This window comes from Gnatocerus cornutus, chromosome 5, assembly GCF_029298725.1.
Source record: "Gnatocerus cornutus isolate USDA-ARS CGAHR chromosome 5, icGnaCorn1.1, whole genome shotgun sequence".
In the NCBI taxonomy this organism is placed as follows: domain Eukaryota; kingdom Metazoa; phylum Arthropoda; class Insecta; order Coleoptera; family Tenebrionidae; genus Gnatocerus; species Gnatocerus cornutus.
In genome coordinates this window covers 14,048,518-14,063,454 of record NC_142237.1, presented here as the reverse complement: position 1 = coordinate 14,063,454, position 14,937 = coordinate 14,048,518, and the positions used below count along the sequence as shown (strand labels likewise).

The following is a 14,937-nucleotide window of genomic DNA, read 5'->3' as shown; positions in this document are numbered from 1 at the left end:
CAACACTTTGCTTAAGTTATTAGTGCTGCTGATTCAATTTTTAACGAATTCAAAAAAATATTCCTTCAAATTGCATTCCAAAGCTTTCATAAAAGTAATTAGTACCTACCAATTAGTAATTGGATACACGTTGGCAATGAAATTGGACATTAAATCAAAAGATAAAAAATCACAACAGAATCATTCAATCAATTAATTAATTTATTATCAAGTAATTTTGATACTAAAACTATTACCGGAACCATTTCGTTTCAATTCCGTAACTTTAGCACTATCAATCATAAAACGCCGGTAACATTTGCAAATTTTGCTATTTTCGACTAGTTTATTAACTGTACTAAATCCCAAAATTTTAGAGCAAAAAACAGAAAGTTAAAAATGTCATTTTGAAGACGAGCCAAAAATTTTACACCTAAAACTTCTAACCTAAAATTGTTAAATGTGGATGTTTTAGATCTTTTGATTGGCTTATCAACAATGTTTAACTTGAAAACTGTAAAGCAAAAATTTTAACTTAACTTAATTTGCTGGTTTTACTTTTTTTTCAAAATTCCAAAATTTTAAAGCAAGAAACTGAATTGTTTGAAATTTTCAGATTTTCAGAACGAATCAAATATTTCCATCATTCAATTCAAATTTTAAAAATTTCCCCATAAATAAGAAATATAGGAATTCAAATAAAAAGATGACAAGCGATGATTTTTTTAATTGATTTAATGCTAAATGTATTAAATAGTTTATATTTGCTTCACTAAAAAATTTGGGTTCACTTTTAAAATTTCTCTTAAAACACTAGCCATAAATTTTTGCCTGGAAATCGCGTGTTTATCAAAATACAATTACTGTAATTTTTTATAACTCCATTAACCTCAAAACCGAAATTGAAACCACGTCCACCTATTTGTCATTCTTATCATTCATTGAAGATAATTTTGTAGAATGCATTTGTTTACAATATAATAAAAGTTAGTGACCATCAAACGTGTCACGATTTCACATGATCATTGCACAACTGATCCTCGACAATAGGTCCAATGTCACCACTCATCACGAATCAATAAATTAACACTTAATTAATCTTCTAATTGATTTTATTTCCTTGTTTTAGCGAGATAATACAGCATGATGATTAAAATTGTGCAAGAAGCGGTACAAACGACTTATGACCTATTTATGGTTGTGAATTAAGGACCATTTTGTGATAAGCCGATTTCTAAGTAACGACGGTTTTTCCATAGTTAAAAGTAACTCTATTTGAATAATAATGACAGACCTTGTGATTGAAATTAAGTAAACTTTTCACCTTGGAACACCATTATTGTCTTTTCCAAGCTCACTCAAGTCATTATTACCGATACTTTATAATTAGTACCTAAAAGAAAGTTTATGTTAATTGATTTGGTATGTTCTTTTACGGTTTATTTACCATTTACGGTGTAATCTCTTGAATAATAACAATAATGTTCAGGTTGTGGCTGGGCATTATGTGTGTGACAGATTCAAACAAGTACACATATCCGGCTTAAAAAAACATTACTTTCACTATACTTGTATGCATTGGGTACTTCAGAAAACAATTTCGATTTCATGATTAATTTTTCCAATGAAACGAAAGTGAGATGATTGTTAACTGAATATTCAGCCTGCATATTTTTAGCACGTTAGCCAAAAATTTGTTGGGACGATTTGTTTACTTTCACAAATTAGAAAATATTCCTGGGGAACGGATTGTGTACTTTTATAATCCTGAAGATCTATAAATAAATGCTATGTATCTGATTTATTAATTTTTATGTATTATCAAATTATCACTCACAATAATAATAAACTCGTAAAATAAACTTATTTTAAAAACGATTGTTTCTTTTTATGGTAACAACAAAGAAATAAAAATAAATAAAGTGGTTTCAATGAGGTTTCTTCTGTAATTCATTAAACTTTAACTGCGGCCGTAAAGTGTATGTTACGACTCAAAATTAAATAAATGACAGTTATCAACATTTTTAAGACTTTATGGTTTTATGAATCTATAGATTTTTCTGGTGACAAACTTTGCTGTTTAACTTTTTAGCAGTCTTCTTAGGAAAATTGATGTAAAGAAGCTCAGAGGTAAAGATATTACTAATTTAGCATTTTATTGAGCTTCAATAGTCAAACTTATTCTTTCTTCTGCAGATATCTTACTCATATTACTACATTTTCCGTTTCATCATCACGATAATTTTCGGTTAATTGTAAGTTCTACGACGAAATAACAAAACATGAAGAACAGAAATCCGTTGGTTCTCTGTTACCATGGTTTAAAAAATTCTTTATGACTTGTAGAGTTATTTTATTTACTGTAGTAATTGAAAATTGCTATAACAACAATATAATTGTCATACGTAAAATTTATGTTACAACAATAAACTAAATGTTTTATTTATACTGGCTCAATAATTGACATACAGCTATCATTTTAAAGCCATTAATTTTTGCAATTTTATAATTAATTTGTTATCGTAAAACATACTCTCACTACTACCAAGGTATATTTTTCCAAGTTTGTTTAAAAAAAAATTGTAATTCAAATTTAATAAGTAAACATCAGAAATTATCAATTGTACCTAATTCAAACTTGATCAAACACTTCTTTCATAAGAAAGTATAAATATAGTATAAATATAAAGAAAATATAAATATAAAAAAACTGTTATTTTGTATTCTTGTGACAAAAAAAGTTGAAACTTAACCAATTTTCAGAATGTGTTCAGAAAATGCACAAGTAAAAGGTTCAAATTCTAATTTTAGTTTCAATAAATATGGTTTTTTAATATTTCCAATTAGTCGAACGTTTTGAAACAACCAGCCAAATTTATTCAAATGGACATTGCTTAAGTCACCTTAGTGTCAGAAATATTTCTAATTTATTTACAAAGAGGAAAATTGCAAAATAGGTACAGATAACAACAATTGTGATAAGGCTACTGTGTTGCAGTCATTAAGCTATTTTCACAATTTTAATATTCCATGAGTTGTTATTGTCAAAATGTTTTTGTGGTACGACTATGTTATATTACTAGCAGTGCTAGTATCCAGCACTTTAATTGGCATTTATTTTGGATGTTTTGGAAATAAGCAAGCAACTAGAGAAGAATACTTGTCGGGTGGAAAACGCATGAAAATTGTTCCAATTGCACTCTCTGTCTGCGTTGGGTAATTCTAACATCTCAGAAATCATTTTTTAGACAATTTTTTCCAGTCACTTTTCTGGGATATTGTTCATAGCAATTCCTGCTGATGTGTACAAGTACGGGGCGTTTTACTGGCTCACCATAATATCATTGATTGGTATATTTAGTGCATCGATATTTATTTATTATCCCGTGTTGTTCAAACCACAAGTATCCAGCGTCTATGAATATTTAGAAAAAAGATTTGATCGTAAAATCCGACTAACTGCCTCAATTTTGTATGTGTTGTACGAAAATCTGTTGCTGCCGGTTGTTGTGTATAGCCCAACATTAGCTCTCTCTTCTGGTAAGTGAAAACTGGAAGACTTATAAGAAGTAGAGTTTTTTTAGCTACGGGTATCGAGGTCCATTGGATAGCTTTAGTACTTTGTGGAACCTGCGTTCTCTACACTGCCATTGGTGGACTACGAACAGTAATTTGGACTGACATCCTCCAATTTACAATAATAATTGTTTCTCTGGTGATAGTTTGCAGCTTCGGTGTTCAATCAGCAGGAGGTCTCTCAGAAGTTTGGACGACTGCAATAAAAGGAGAAAGGCTCGACATCTTTGAGTACAAGACTCCAATAATGTAATTTTCTATTAATTTAAAAATATTACAGCTTCGATCTTGATCCGACAAAAAAAGATAGTTTTTGGATATGCGTGTTTGGTTATGGAACACGATTTTTCTACTATATTTGTTTGTCCCAATCAAGTGTACAGAAATTCTTAAGTCTTCCATCATTTCAAAAGTGCAGAAAGTATGACTTGTACTAATCTTGTTTCTTAAATATGTAAAACTTTGTGCCGTAGATCACTCATCATTTCTGGTGTTTCTTGGGGCGTAGTAAATTCAATTGCAGTTTTCTTAGGCTTAATAGCTTATGCAAACTACAGCACCTGTGATCCCGTTTCAAACCACCAAATCGCGAAAAATGACGAAATTATTCCTTATCTCGTTGGTAAAATTTCAGAGAAGGTCTCAGGCATTTCTGGTCTTTTTATAGCCACATTAGTCAGTGCATCAATTAGGTAAAAATATCGATTACTCATAACGCATCTACAGATTCCATTACAGCACTCTATCATCGAGTTTAAACTCTCTGTCAGGAGTAATCTACAACGACTTTCTTAGTCAATTTTTTAAAACAGCTCCGACAGAACGGAAAAGCATCGTGATTTTGAAGCTGATCGTCGTGATCGAAGGTCTTTTGTGTGCTTGTTTGATTTTGGTCATACAACATTTGGGTGAAATTATTACTTTGGCTGTAGGTATAACAGGAATGATTGATGGGCCTTCCCTAGGACTTTTTACATTGGCTGTACTTTTTCCACAAACAAATTCAACGGTTGAAGACGACTAATTAAATTTAATTTTACTACTTTTTTTCATTTTAGGGTGCTTTGTGGGGAACGATTGGAGGAGTGATAATTATGGCAATCATGTATATCCTATCAATGTATCACAGATTCAATGAAAGTTTCTATTACCCTCCGAAATTGCTCTCTGTCGATGGTTGTGATATTCCGAATCATAGTTTGCTTAGTTTTAGCAACAATACAGTTAATGGGCCAAAAGAATCAAACCTGTTTTTTTTGTTACGAATCTCTTACACGTATTACTGCCTTATAGGAGCAATTATTACTATCATTTTAGGTGTAGTTATAAGTTACTCGGTAAAACCGCAAAAATGTGAAGAGCAGAAATCCGTCAGTCATCCTCTGCTACATGTAACTGAAACTAAGACTACAACGCAAAACATCCCACCAAATTATTTGATGGACTCCACATGACGTGGCTTTTATTTATTTATTTTGTTGATTAGATTCTCTGTAATGTTTATAGGTTGACTATCGACTATATAACAGCGACTTTTTACATAGCAATTAATAAACCAAATGTCAAAAAATTGATATAAAGGAGCTCTTGATCGAACTTCAATAGTAGAGATATTATGTAGTTACACTGTACTAATTCGACATTTTAATGAGCTTTAAAATTTAGTTCAATAATAAAATATTATTCTTAATTTAAAATTAAAAATTTACATAATTTGTTAATGTACATAAACAGTAAATAGAAATAGTGCAAAAGAGTCTAAGTTTGTATTATTTTCCTTTGAACACATTATTACTTCTATATGAAACAATACAATACAAATGTCATACGTAAAATGTATGTTATGATAATAAAGTAAGTGTTTATTTTATACAGACTGAATAGGTAGGTACACCACTATCATTTAAAAGCCATTGAATATCTGTAATACTTGTTATTGTAAAAATGTTTTCATGGTACGACTATGCAATATTACTAGTAGTGCTAGTATCCAGCATTTTAATTGGTATTTATTTTGGATGTTTTGGAAGCAAACAAGCAACCAAAGATGAATACTTGTTGGGAGGAAAACGGATGAAAATTATTCCAATAGCACTCTCTGTGAGCGTTGGGTAAATTCGTCACCTCATAAATCATTTTTTAAACAAATTTTTCCAGACACTTTTCTGGGGTAGTATTCGTAGCAGGTCCTGCAGATGTATACAAATACGGAGCATTTTATTGGCTCACCTCACTTTCTTTGATTGGTCTAATTAGCGCGTCAATTTTTGTCTACTATCCTGTACTGTTTGAAGAACAAGTAACAAGCGTCTACGAATATCTGGAAAAACGATTTGACCGCAAAATTCGGCTAATTGGCTCAATTTTATATGTTTTGTACGAAAATCTCTTGCTTCCAATTGTTGTATACGGTCCAACATTAGCGCTTTCTTCGGGTAAATAAAAAATGGCAAATTTAGAAAAAATAAAGTTTTTTAGCCACAGGTTTTGAGATCCATTGGATTGCTATAGTATTAAGTGGAAGTTGTATTCTTTACACAGCAATTGGTGGACTACGAACAGTAATTTGGACTGACATCCTGCAGTTTGCCATAATAATCGTTTCTTTGGGGGTGGTTTGCAGCTATGGTGTTCAATCAGCTGGAGGTCTCTCAGAAGTTTGGACAACTGCAGTAAAAGGACATAGACTCGATATCTTCGAGTACAAGACTCCTTTATTGTAATCTCCTACTAATTTTATAACGTTCCAGTTTTGATCTTGATCCCACCAAAAAAGACAGTTTTTGGATATGTGTATTTGGATACGGAACACAATTTTTGTACTATTTCTGTTTATCCCAATCAAGTGTGCAGAAATACTTAAGCCTTTCATCATTTCAAAAGTGCAGAAAGTATACTTACTCACCTGTTTGCTAATGAAATATGTAACATTTTGCTCCGCAGATCACTTGTCATTTCTGGTATCTCTTGGGGGATAGTTAATACCTTGGCAGCATTTTTAGGATTAATTACTTACGCAAACTACTCCGATTGTGATCCCGTCTCAAATCACCAAATTGCTAAAAATGACGAGATTGTGCCTTATTTGATCGACCGAATTTCAAAAAAAGTTTCTGGTATCTATGGGCTTTACATAGCAACGCTAGTCAGCGCATCCATTAGGTACAAGCTCCCTCATTCAAAACGTATCCATACAAAATTATTTCAGCACTTTATCATCGAGCTTAAACTCATTGTCAGGCGTAATCTACAACGACTTTGTTAAACAGTTTTTAAAAAGAAATCCAACAGAACGTGAAACCATTGCTATATTGAAGCTGATTGTCGTGGCCGAGGGTGTTTTGTGTACTTGTCTGATTTTAGTTATACAACATTTGGGTGAAATTATTCCACTGGCTTCAGGTTTAACAGGAATTATTGATGGGCCTTCCCTGGGACTCTTCACTTTGGCCGTACTTTTTCCACAAACAAATTCAATTGTTGTAGACGATTAATCAAATTTAATATAATACACTTTAATTTTAGGGGGCTTTTTGGGGAACAATTGGAGGTGTGATGACTATGACAATACTATACGTGTTATCAATGTATCACAGGTCCAAAGAAGGTTTCAGTTATCCTTCGAAACCGTTCTCTACTGATGGCTGTGATGTTTCGAATCATAGTTTGTTTACTTTTACCAATATTACAGTAAAGTATGAAATGACAATTACTTTTGAATTATATTATAAAATAATTTAATTTCACTGTTTTAGAAGTGGATCGGAACACTCCAACTTGTCTTTTTTATTACGGATCTCTTACACATATTACTGCGTTTTAGGAGCTATCATTACCATCATTTTAAGTTTAATTATAAGTTACTCCGTCAAGTCGCTAAAACGTGAAGAACAGAAATCCGTCAGTCATCCTCTTTTACATCGAACTGAAACGCAAAACACACTTCCAAATAATTCAGTGGACGCCACATGATGTGTTTTTATTTTATTTACTTTATTAATAAGGATCTCTTAAATTTTCAAAGAAAAAAACTTAACATTAAAACTATTTAGAAATGATTCAATAACAATAATTAGGTACAATTCGGTTTGCTTTCTACATATTTTCAACTTACCCTATTAAATTAAGATTTCTGGTAAACTTAAAATGAGTATTTAATGAAGGGAATTTGTTGCACACATTTTATTGTAATTTAAACACAAAATGTAACTATTTATAGAATTTAATTTGATGACATGTAAGCTTTTTCTTATGAAGATCACGAAACAATGTTGATCCTGGTTTCGTTTTAAAAATAAATTTACACAAATTTACATGTTAAATACAAATCATATAAATATCGTGACATTATTAGAACCTTTGTAGAACAGTTTCAGTTACAACACATTGTTGCAAAAACTGTCAGAAATTAATATTTCAGAAGCTGTAAATAAAGACATCTTTATAATCTTTATTTCTCTACTTTTATATAAAAAACGTGTTTGTGAAATAAATTGTTAGTTAATCCACAAGAATGTAGAAGAATTTTTTTTTTATATCAATATTTTTTCTCTATAAGCTAAACAGTTTTGAATTTTGGATAATTAAAGTAAGTTATTATTAATATAACAGTACTAACATAAATAAATATACTTTAATCAAATAAGTGTGTTTTGTGATCATTTTTAATCTTTTGACTCTACATTTAATGAAATTCTTTGTGGCATAGTATTTACCTACGTAGATACATAAAAATTAAATTGGGTACATGATTGTCATGCATTTAATTAATCAGATAGTAAGTATATCCTTGAACTTGACCAGATACTTCCCGACTTTCTTTAACTCAATTTATTAATTGGTACCTTATGTTTTAATACAAGGTGTTTATAAATGTTTCTAGCATCAAGGGTTGATATGAAATGTCAAAGAAATTTGCGGTTCATTACAAATATGGGTTTCGATTTGTCAACTGACATTTGCAGTTAACCTCAAACATGAAGTAAAATAAGTTTTGAGAAATAAACTGTTCCAGTTGTGGCTTAAAACCTGAAAATCGAAAACTTGGGCACAAAACCGTAACTAAAACGTCATTGAAGTTAGTAACATTATAAATAATTTTCAAGATAGTTACATTCACTATGAAAACAAAGCGGCAAAATAGTGTACGCTTTATGCTAGAAACATTTATAAACACCTTGTACTTTATTAGTATATTTCAGCAAAAGTTCTATTTTTTGTTCATTACACTGTAAACATGACCATATAGAGGAGACTTTGGATACACAGTAGGTACATTATTGTCTAACAATCCTGCCAACTATAATTTACCTAAGTAGAAAATATATCCCACGAGCCAAACAAAAAAAAAACATTTCATAACACATGAAGTAAAGTCGTTGCTTTTCAGTTTTTTGAATAATTATTTTTCGTTTTATTATTTTTTTTTACTTTTTACGAACTAAATTTCCATAGTTTGTTTTTCCATTTTTTAAATGCAAATATACTGTTTTAGAATGCTCGATTTCCTTTTAAATTCTCAACCAAAATCCGAAATGGTTTTTGTAGCCAAAATGTTTAGACATTTAGAGTTTTTAACTTTGACCGAAATGCGGACTTTCTTGAATACCTGTATGTTTTCTGTTGTTCTATGATATATGATTAAAATATTGTATTCATACATTATACATAATTTGTTTCTTTACCATGATAGGTATGTACACTGCACAGAACATTTTGCTGTATTCTCTGCGGTATAACTTTTAGGCGTTTTTAATTAATAATTTATTGAAGCTCGTAACTACATACTAGACTTAAACCAACTGTAGATATATTTTTATTTGAAGTAAATAGTAGTAAAATATTTTTTTTGGGTAACTTTTATCTTTGTTGTAAATCATCCAGATTCAAATTTATTTGATGACAGGTCTCCTTGGATCATGAGCAACATGGATTTGCAGGGACAAGATGACAAACGTTGATGTAAAACTTAGCATGGAAAAAATTAAGTTGTGATTAATATCAAAGAACCCGTTTGCTGAAAAAGTTGTCACTCTATTTGCAAGTAGTCCTGCCAGATGAATTAAATCTTCTTCAAACACATAATTTTCATTGTTTATATCATCACTTTTATTTATATTTACTAATAATTGCCAAGCTATGAAAGGTGCTTGCTTTATGTCGCTTATAGTTGAGGAACAATCTCCCGATATCATAAACCCATAACACTGGAATTCACAATTTATATTTTATAGCATTTAAGACAATTTTAAACACTCACAAGAAAAACAATACTACCTACTAAATTTGTGGCCATAATTGATAAACTGTTTTGTTCGAAATTGATATCCTGTAAAGCCATAACGGTGATTTGTAAAGTTCTGATAATATACGCTTCTATGATAATAAAAACGAGCAAAAGTGGAACCCCGAAGATATCGTTGACTAAGCTGACTGCTTTGTGAATATTCGTGTAACTCTTTACAAAAAATTTTATATTGACATCTTGGATTATAATTATTCGTGCTCTAGTAAACTTTGTAGTTTTATATATCGACATAAGTTTTACATTTAAGTCCAGGAATTTTTCATTCAAGACAATACATCTATTTTTAATTGATACAATTAGAAAATTGTATAGAACTGTTACCAGTACTATTATGTAAGTGTTAATATAATTTATTGAATGTTGGAGTCCAAATTTAGGTCCCATGTGAAAACTCGTTATACACTCCGTTGCTATAAACACCCAAATTAAAATTTGACTGACAAAAAAATTGAATTTAAACTTGAGACATGTTGTAAATTGATACTTATATTGTTGATAAACATCTGTATTGATTGTAGTTAGCGTATTAATTAAACCACCAATTTCTGCTCTTCGGTAAAAATTTAAAAGTATAATTGTTAATATTGAGCATGTTGACACCAATAAATTTGTGATTAGTTCTATAAGTTGCACAGTATCTAGATGCATTCGAGAGAGCAAAGACCAATAATTGTAGAAAATTGAAATCGTAACAGATACCAATAATGTAATGTATACCGAATATTTGTATGAACATTGGGGCAAAATACCGAAAATACTAAAACTAATCGTTGAGGGTTTATAGAACTTAAAATTTGTCTGGTTTGCAAGTAAATTCGGCATGCTGTTAATCAGTAAGTGAATTTAGTTTTCACTACTTTGGAAATTCTTTCTTATATAACATTCACGTAAATTTATTGTAATAAGTGCGCAATACTTTCAGTCAGTTGCATGTGTTTGGATTAATTTATTGATTTATTTATTAATAGTACTGTCAATTGTGTCTATTAATAATAATTTATTTTGGCTGGTAGATCCGGAATTCATTCTTAAAAAAAACTAAATTTTTTAATTCCAGATATGTAAAACTGGATTCTTAGCAATATGAGTGAATGAAAAACGATGAAGTAAGCCACATTTTTAGGTTTACTGTCGTAGTTCTTTATTTTTCCACTTACAACTCAAAATTGTAATCTTTTCTTATTCATTTTTTTGTTCACATACGGGAAAATGTTGCAGTTTTGTAAATTCTGCGTGAAATTCTGTGTTAAATGTGTAAAACTTAAGTTTTACGATTTAAATATTACACATAAAATGCTAATAAAATTATCTAAAGTCTAAAATTTTTACAATAACAGAACATGTCTTCTTTGTCACTACGATTATTTATTGAAAATCATATTTTGGTGCAAATGACATAGCTAATAAAACAAATGTGGAAATATAGCCAAGCATTGAAAATAGTACTCCAAAGTTCACATTATAAACTTTGTTGGCTGAAAATACCGTACTTCCATTTGTAAGAAAACCTGCGAGAAGAACTAAATCTTCTTCAATGTCACTCGGAATATCATAACAGTCGTTTATATTTATCAATAATTTCCAAGCGACAAAAGACGACTTTTTAATTTCATAAGCAGCAATGAAGCAGTCAGCTGATATGACAAAACCAAGGCACTACAATTTCTAACATTTTTTATTGCAATTGATATTTTTTCTTCAAACTTACTGCAAATAAGATGGTGCCTAAAAAATTTGTAGACAAAATAGATATAAAAATTGCTTGAAAATTGACTGTGGACAGAATGTTAACTACAAAGTTAAGAGATTTCATTATGAAAGCTTGAATTATCACATAAAAGAACAACACTGTTGTTCCGAAAACATTATTGATCAAATCCACAGATTTCTGAAGTTTCGAGTAATTTTTTAAGAAAAATTTCATATCAATTGCATCTAAAACAACGCCTTCTTCTTTCCTGGATTTTAATGTTCTGTGTGCTAAGAAAAACATACTCAAGTCTTCTAATTTCTCGTTCAAGAAAGAAAGTCTTTCTTCGATGAGCACCACCAGACAGTCATAAAACAACACGGTTGTTACGACAATGTAAGTGTTAATGTAGTTAATTGAAAATCGGAGTCCCCACTTGAAGTCAATGGAGAAACTCGTGTATGCTTCTGCAAATATAAATAATCCAATCATGAATTGTATGAAATAAAAGTTTCTTTTGAATTTCACACAAGTTGGAAATTTACATTTGTATTTCAAACGGAGTTGTTGGGTAAGAATTGTCAGCGTCTGCAGTAAACTTTCCATGTCTTCTTGACGAAAAAAACGAATATTCGTTATGGAGAGAATCACACAAATTGATACTGTTAAAGTTGTGGCTACATCGACAATTGTGACAGTGTCCGTATTTTTCACTCTTGTTATTTTAAGAAATGCTGTAAAAGCTGTTATTACAACGGAAAATAGTAATATTGTAAATGCTAGGGATTTTTGGCCATGAGGTAGAAGAGAAAAAAAATTCAGTAAGGTTTTCAAAGGCCGCCAAAATGGAAAAAAACTGCATGTTTCCATTACTCTGATTAGAAGCCGGATTAAACAAAATTTGTTGATTCTTTCCAAACTTGTACAAATAAACTAGGAATAATACCAGTTTAGTCCGGTTTGGATACAGCTTTTCTTATTAGTAAGGTAATATAAACAAATAGTTTTCTAATGAATTACTTTTTGTGAGGTCACCTTCAATCAATGAATTCAGTCATGAAGTTAAAACCTGATAACAAGTATAATTTTTTTTTGTTCGGTAGTATCTAATGTGATTCATTTTCTTAAATTAGAGTATTTTTAACAACGAATTATTTATTTATTTGATGAGTAAATTTGTTTTTGGAAGCAGCAAAGGAAATTAATGACTTTTTTCAATTAATTAGAAATGGTGGAGGCGCCGGGCCACACCACCATATTTTGTAGTTCTAATTATTAAGCACTTCAAGATAATTTACTAAACTCTATGGGGTTGACAGCAATTTACTATAATTTTTACATAAGCGAAATAGGTTTATGATGGACTTTTTTTATAGAAATGTGATGTACCGTTGGTTGCGTTAGCGCTTATTACTAATCTCACAATTCACATATTTATTTTGTTTTGCTGGTTGTCTATAATTTAAATATGAACAATTTTCATTTTAATTATTATTGAGTGATTCAACAGGTGGTTTCGAGATCTCGACAAATTCCAAAAATAGAAAAACGTCAAATTTTTTTTTAGTTTATTGCCATGTTAGAAAATCGTATCAAAATTTGATCAAAATGAGATCTCAAAAATCTTGGCCTGTATCAAACCCCCTAACAACGAATGAAATCGGCTGAAAAATAAAAAATCAGGAGTTAACACACTATGCAGGTTTCCCAGAACGTTCGCACATCCTTATAATGAGAAATTCTTCATTAAAATCTGAGTTCTTTATTAAAATCTGACTGTCGTATCGCTCAATGTTCAGGCAATTTTTATAGTAGGTATTTATGTCACAAGCATTTAAAGTTGATCATTCACAGCGCATTCATGTGCAATTTAAGGAAAATTTTCGCAAATAATTTAGCAACAGAATGCTATCTAGCTATTTATAGGTTTTAAAAAAAAAAATAAAAATATAATATTAATCATTTTCTCGCCAACTAGCTAAGAAATAGAAAATTTGCCGTAAATTTTGAAATACCAATTTTTTATTCAATTTTATTCGTGGCAACGCCTACCACCCGTAAGTTATTTTAGTAGCCATTTTCAGTCTTTCATTTTTTTATAATCTTTAAACTTTATGATTGATTTTTTTACTAATCAAACTGGCCTAGTATGATTTTTTTTAGAAAAGAATTTATCCGGGATTTGAAGAATTAAAAGAATTTAGAAAAATCTTCTTAGAAAACAAACAATGTAAAGAATACAGAAGTACCTACACAACAAGAAAAAATCTAAAACAGTTTTGTAATTCTTCACAATTCAGAAAAATATTGCGCACTCCACAGAAAAGTGCGTTCAATTTGAATTTTCCAATGAATCAAACATGTGACATTCTCCAACCTGTTCATTAATTTTCCAAACAGATCAATGCGGGTCAATGAAAATAGCAAAGTCCTTGAAACGTAATTCTTACACACATTGAACATCTGCGAATGACAGCTTAATTTAAAATGGTAAAATTTTAAATACTCATGTGCTTGATTTACATGTGAATTAAGCGAATGTGACAAATATCTATATCGAATCGTTTTTGTACACGGAAATGGCAATTTCCGCCCGTAGCGGATTAACTTTTACGAAATCAAATCACTTTCACGCGCATCTGGAAGAAGTACCATGTTTGGACGCAGTGACGCAATTAAATAAGTGTGGAGACAATAACTCTCCCATATGTAATCTAAATACTTTCGATAAAGCAATACGCGGTATTATAAGTAATAAATTTTATTCCGTCATTTTATGTAACTAATCCGGGCTATAAAGAAGGAAACCTTCCAAGAAGCTCTAGAACTAGAATGAGCTAGCATTATTTATATTTGATTGCAAAACAGCATGAGTGCAAATCGTTGGTAATTCTCTTATTATAGCAGGATTCGTTATTATAAATTAGTTAAATTCGCAATATCTAATCTGAAAATTATGAGGCGGTAATTTTTCATTCGATAAAAGAACAAAAATCCAAGAGCAGAAATATTTGACAGGATTTGTTTTCTCATTTTGTTTACTGAAAGGAATGTTTTCTTTATTTGTAAAAGTGTATTTTATTTGGAAAACAATTTTGGTATTTCATGTCTAGCGGTTGACATTATCTATGATTAATTCTTCTAATCCTACACTTTTCAATTATTAATATTACTATTACATTCAATACAAAATTTTGTTCCCACGTACTTAGAATTAATAATAAAATTTGAGAATAGATGCTTAGCAATCTAATAATATTGTATGTGAACAGTACAAATTTTTTGAGTTAGAATAAACATGCGTAACATATTTACCATATTTACTTTGCTCAACACTATTCTAAATATGTGGGTAGATAAATGATTGCTACGCATTTAAAAACCA

The 14,937-nt window shown here is 30.3% G+C and overlaps 3 protein-coding genes across 3 annotated transcripts; 2 read left to right on the top strand and 1 right to left on the bottom strand.

Annotated features, from left to right (window-relative positions):
* Window positions 1-3,028: 3,028 nt before the first annotated feature.
* LOC148174859 (sodium-coupled monocarboxylate transporter 1-like) lies at window positions 3,029-5,009 on the top strand. The gene is made up of 7 exons (XM_088036924.1): window positions 3,029-3,195; window positions 3,242-3,519; window positions 3,564-3,786; window positions 3,836-3,976; window positions 4,029-4,247; window positions 4,294-4,564; window positions 4,614-5,009. Exons 1-7 carry the CDS (start codon window positions 3,029-3,031, stop codon window positions 5,007-5,009), a joined length of 1,695 nt encoding a protein of 564 aa, XP_087893050.1.
* Window positions 5,010-5,444: 435 nt separating this feature from the next.
* Window positions 5,445-8,008, top strand: LOC148174858 (sodium-coupled monocarboxylate transporter 1-like). Its single transcript, XM_088036365.1, has 8 exons — window positions 5,445-5,666; window positions 5,713-5,990; window positions 6,034-6,256; window positions 6,306-6,446; window positions 6,499-6,717; window positions 6,764-7,034; window positions 7,081-7,250; window positions 7,311-8,008. The coding sequence occupies exons 1-8, from the start codon at window positions 5,500-5,502 to the stop codon at window positions 7,525-7,527; spliced, it is 1,686 nt and encodes a 561-aa protein (XP_087892491.1). The 5' UTR covers window positions 5,445-5,499; the 3' UTR covers window positions 7,528-8,008.
* A 1,438-nt stretch (window positions 8,009-9,446) lies between these two features.
* Window positions 9,447-10,684, bottom strand: LOC148174857 (uncharacterized). Its single transcript, XM_088036923.1, has 2 exons — window positions 9,815-10,684; window positions 9,447-9,761 (listed from the first exon to the last, which is right to left on the bottom strand). Exons 1-2 carry the CDS (start codon window positions 10,682-10,684, stop codon window positions 9,447-9,449), a joined length of 1,185 nt encoding a protein of 394 aa, XP_087893049.1.
* Window positions 10,685-14,937: the final 4,253 nt, after the last annotated feature.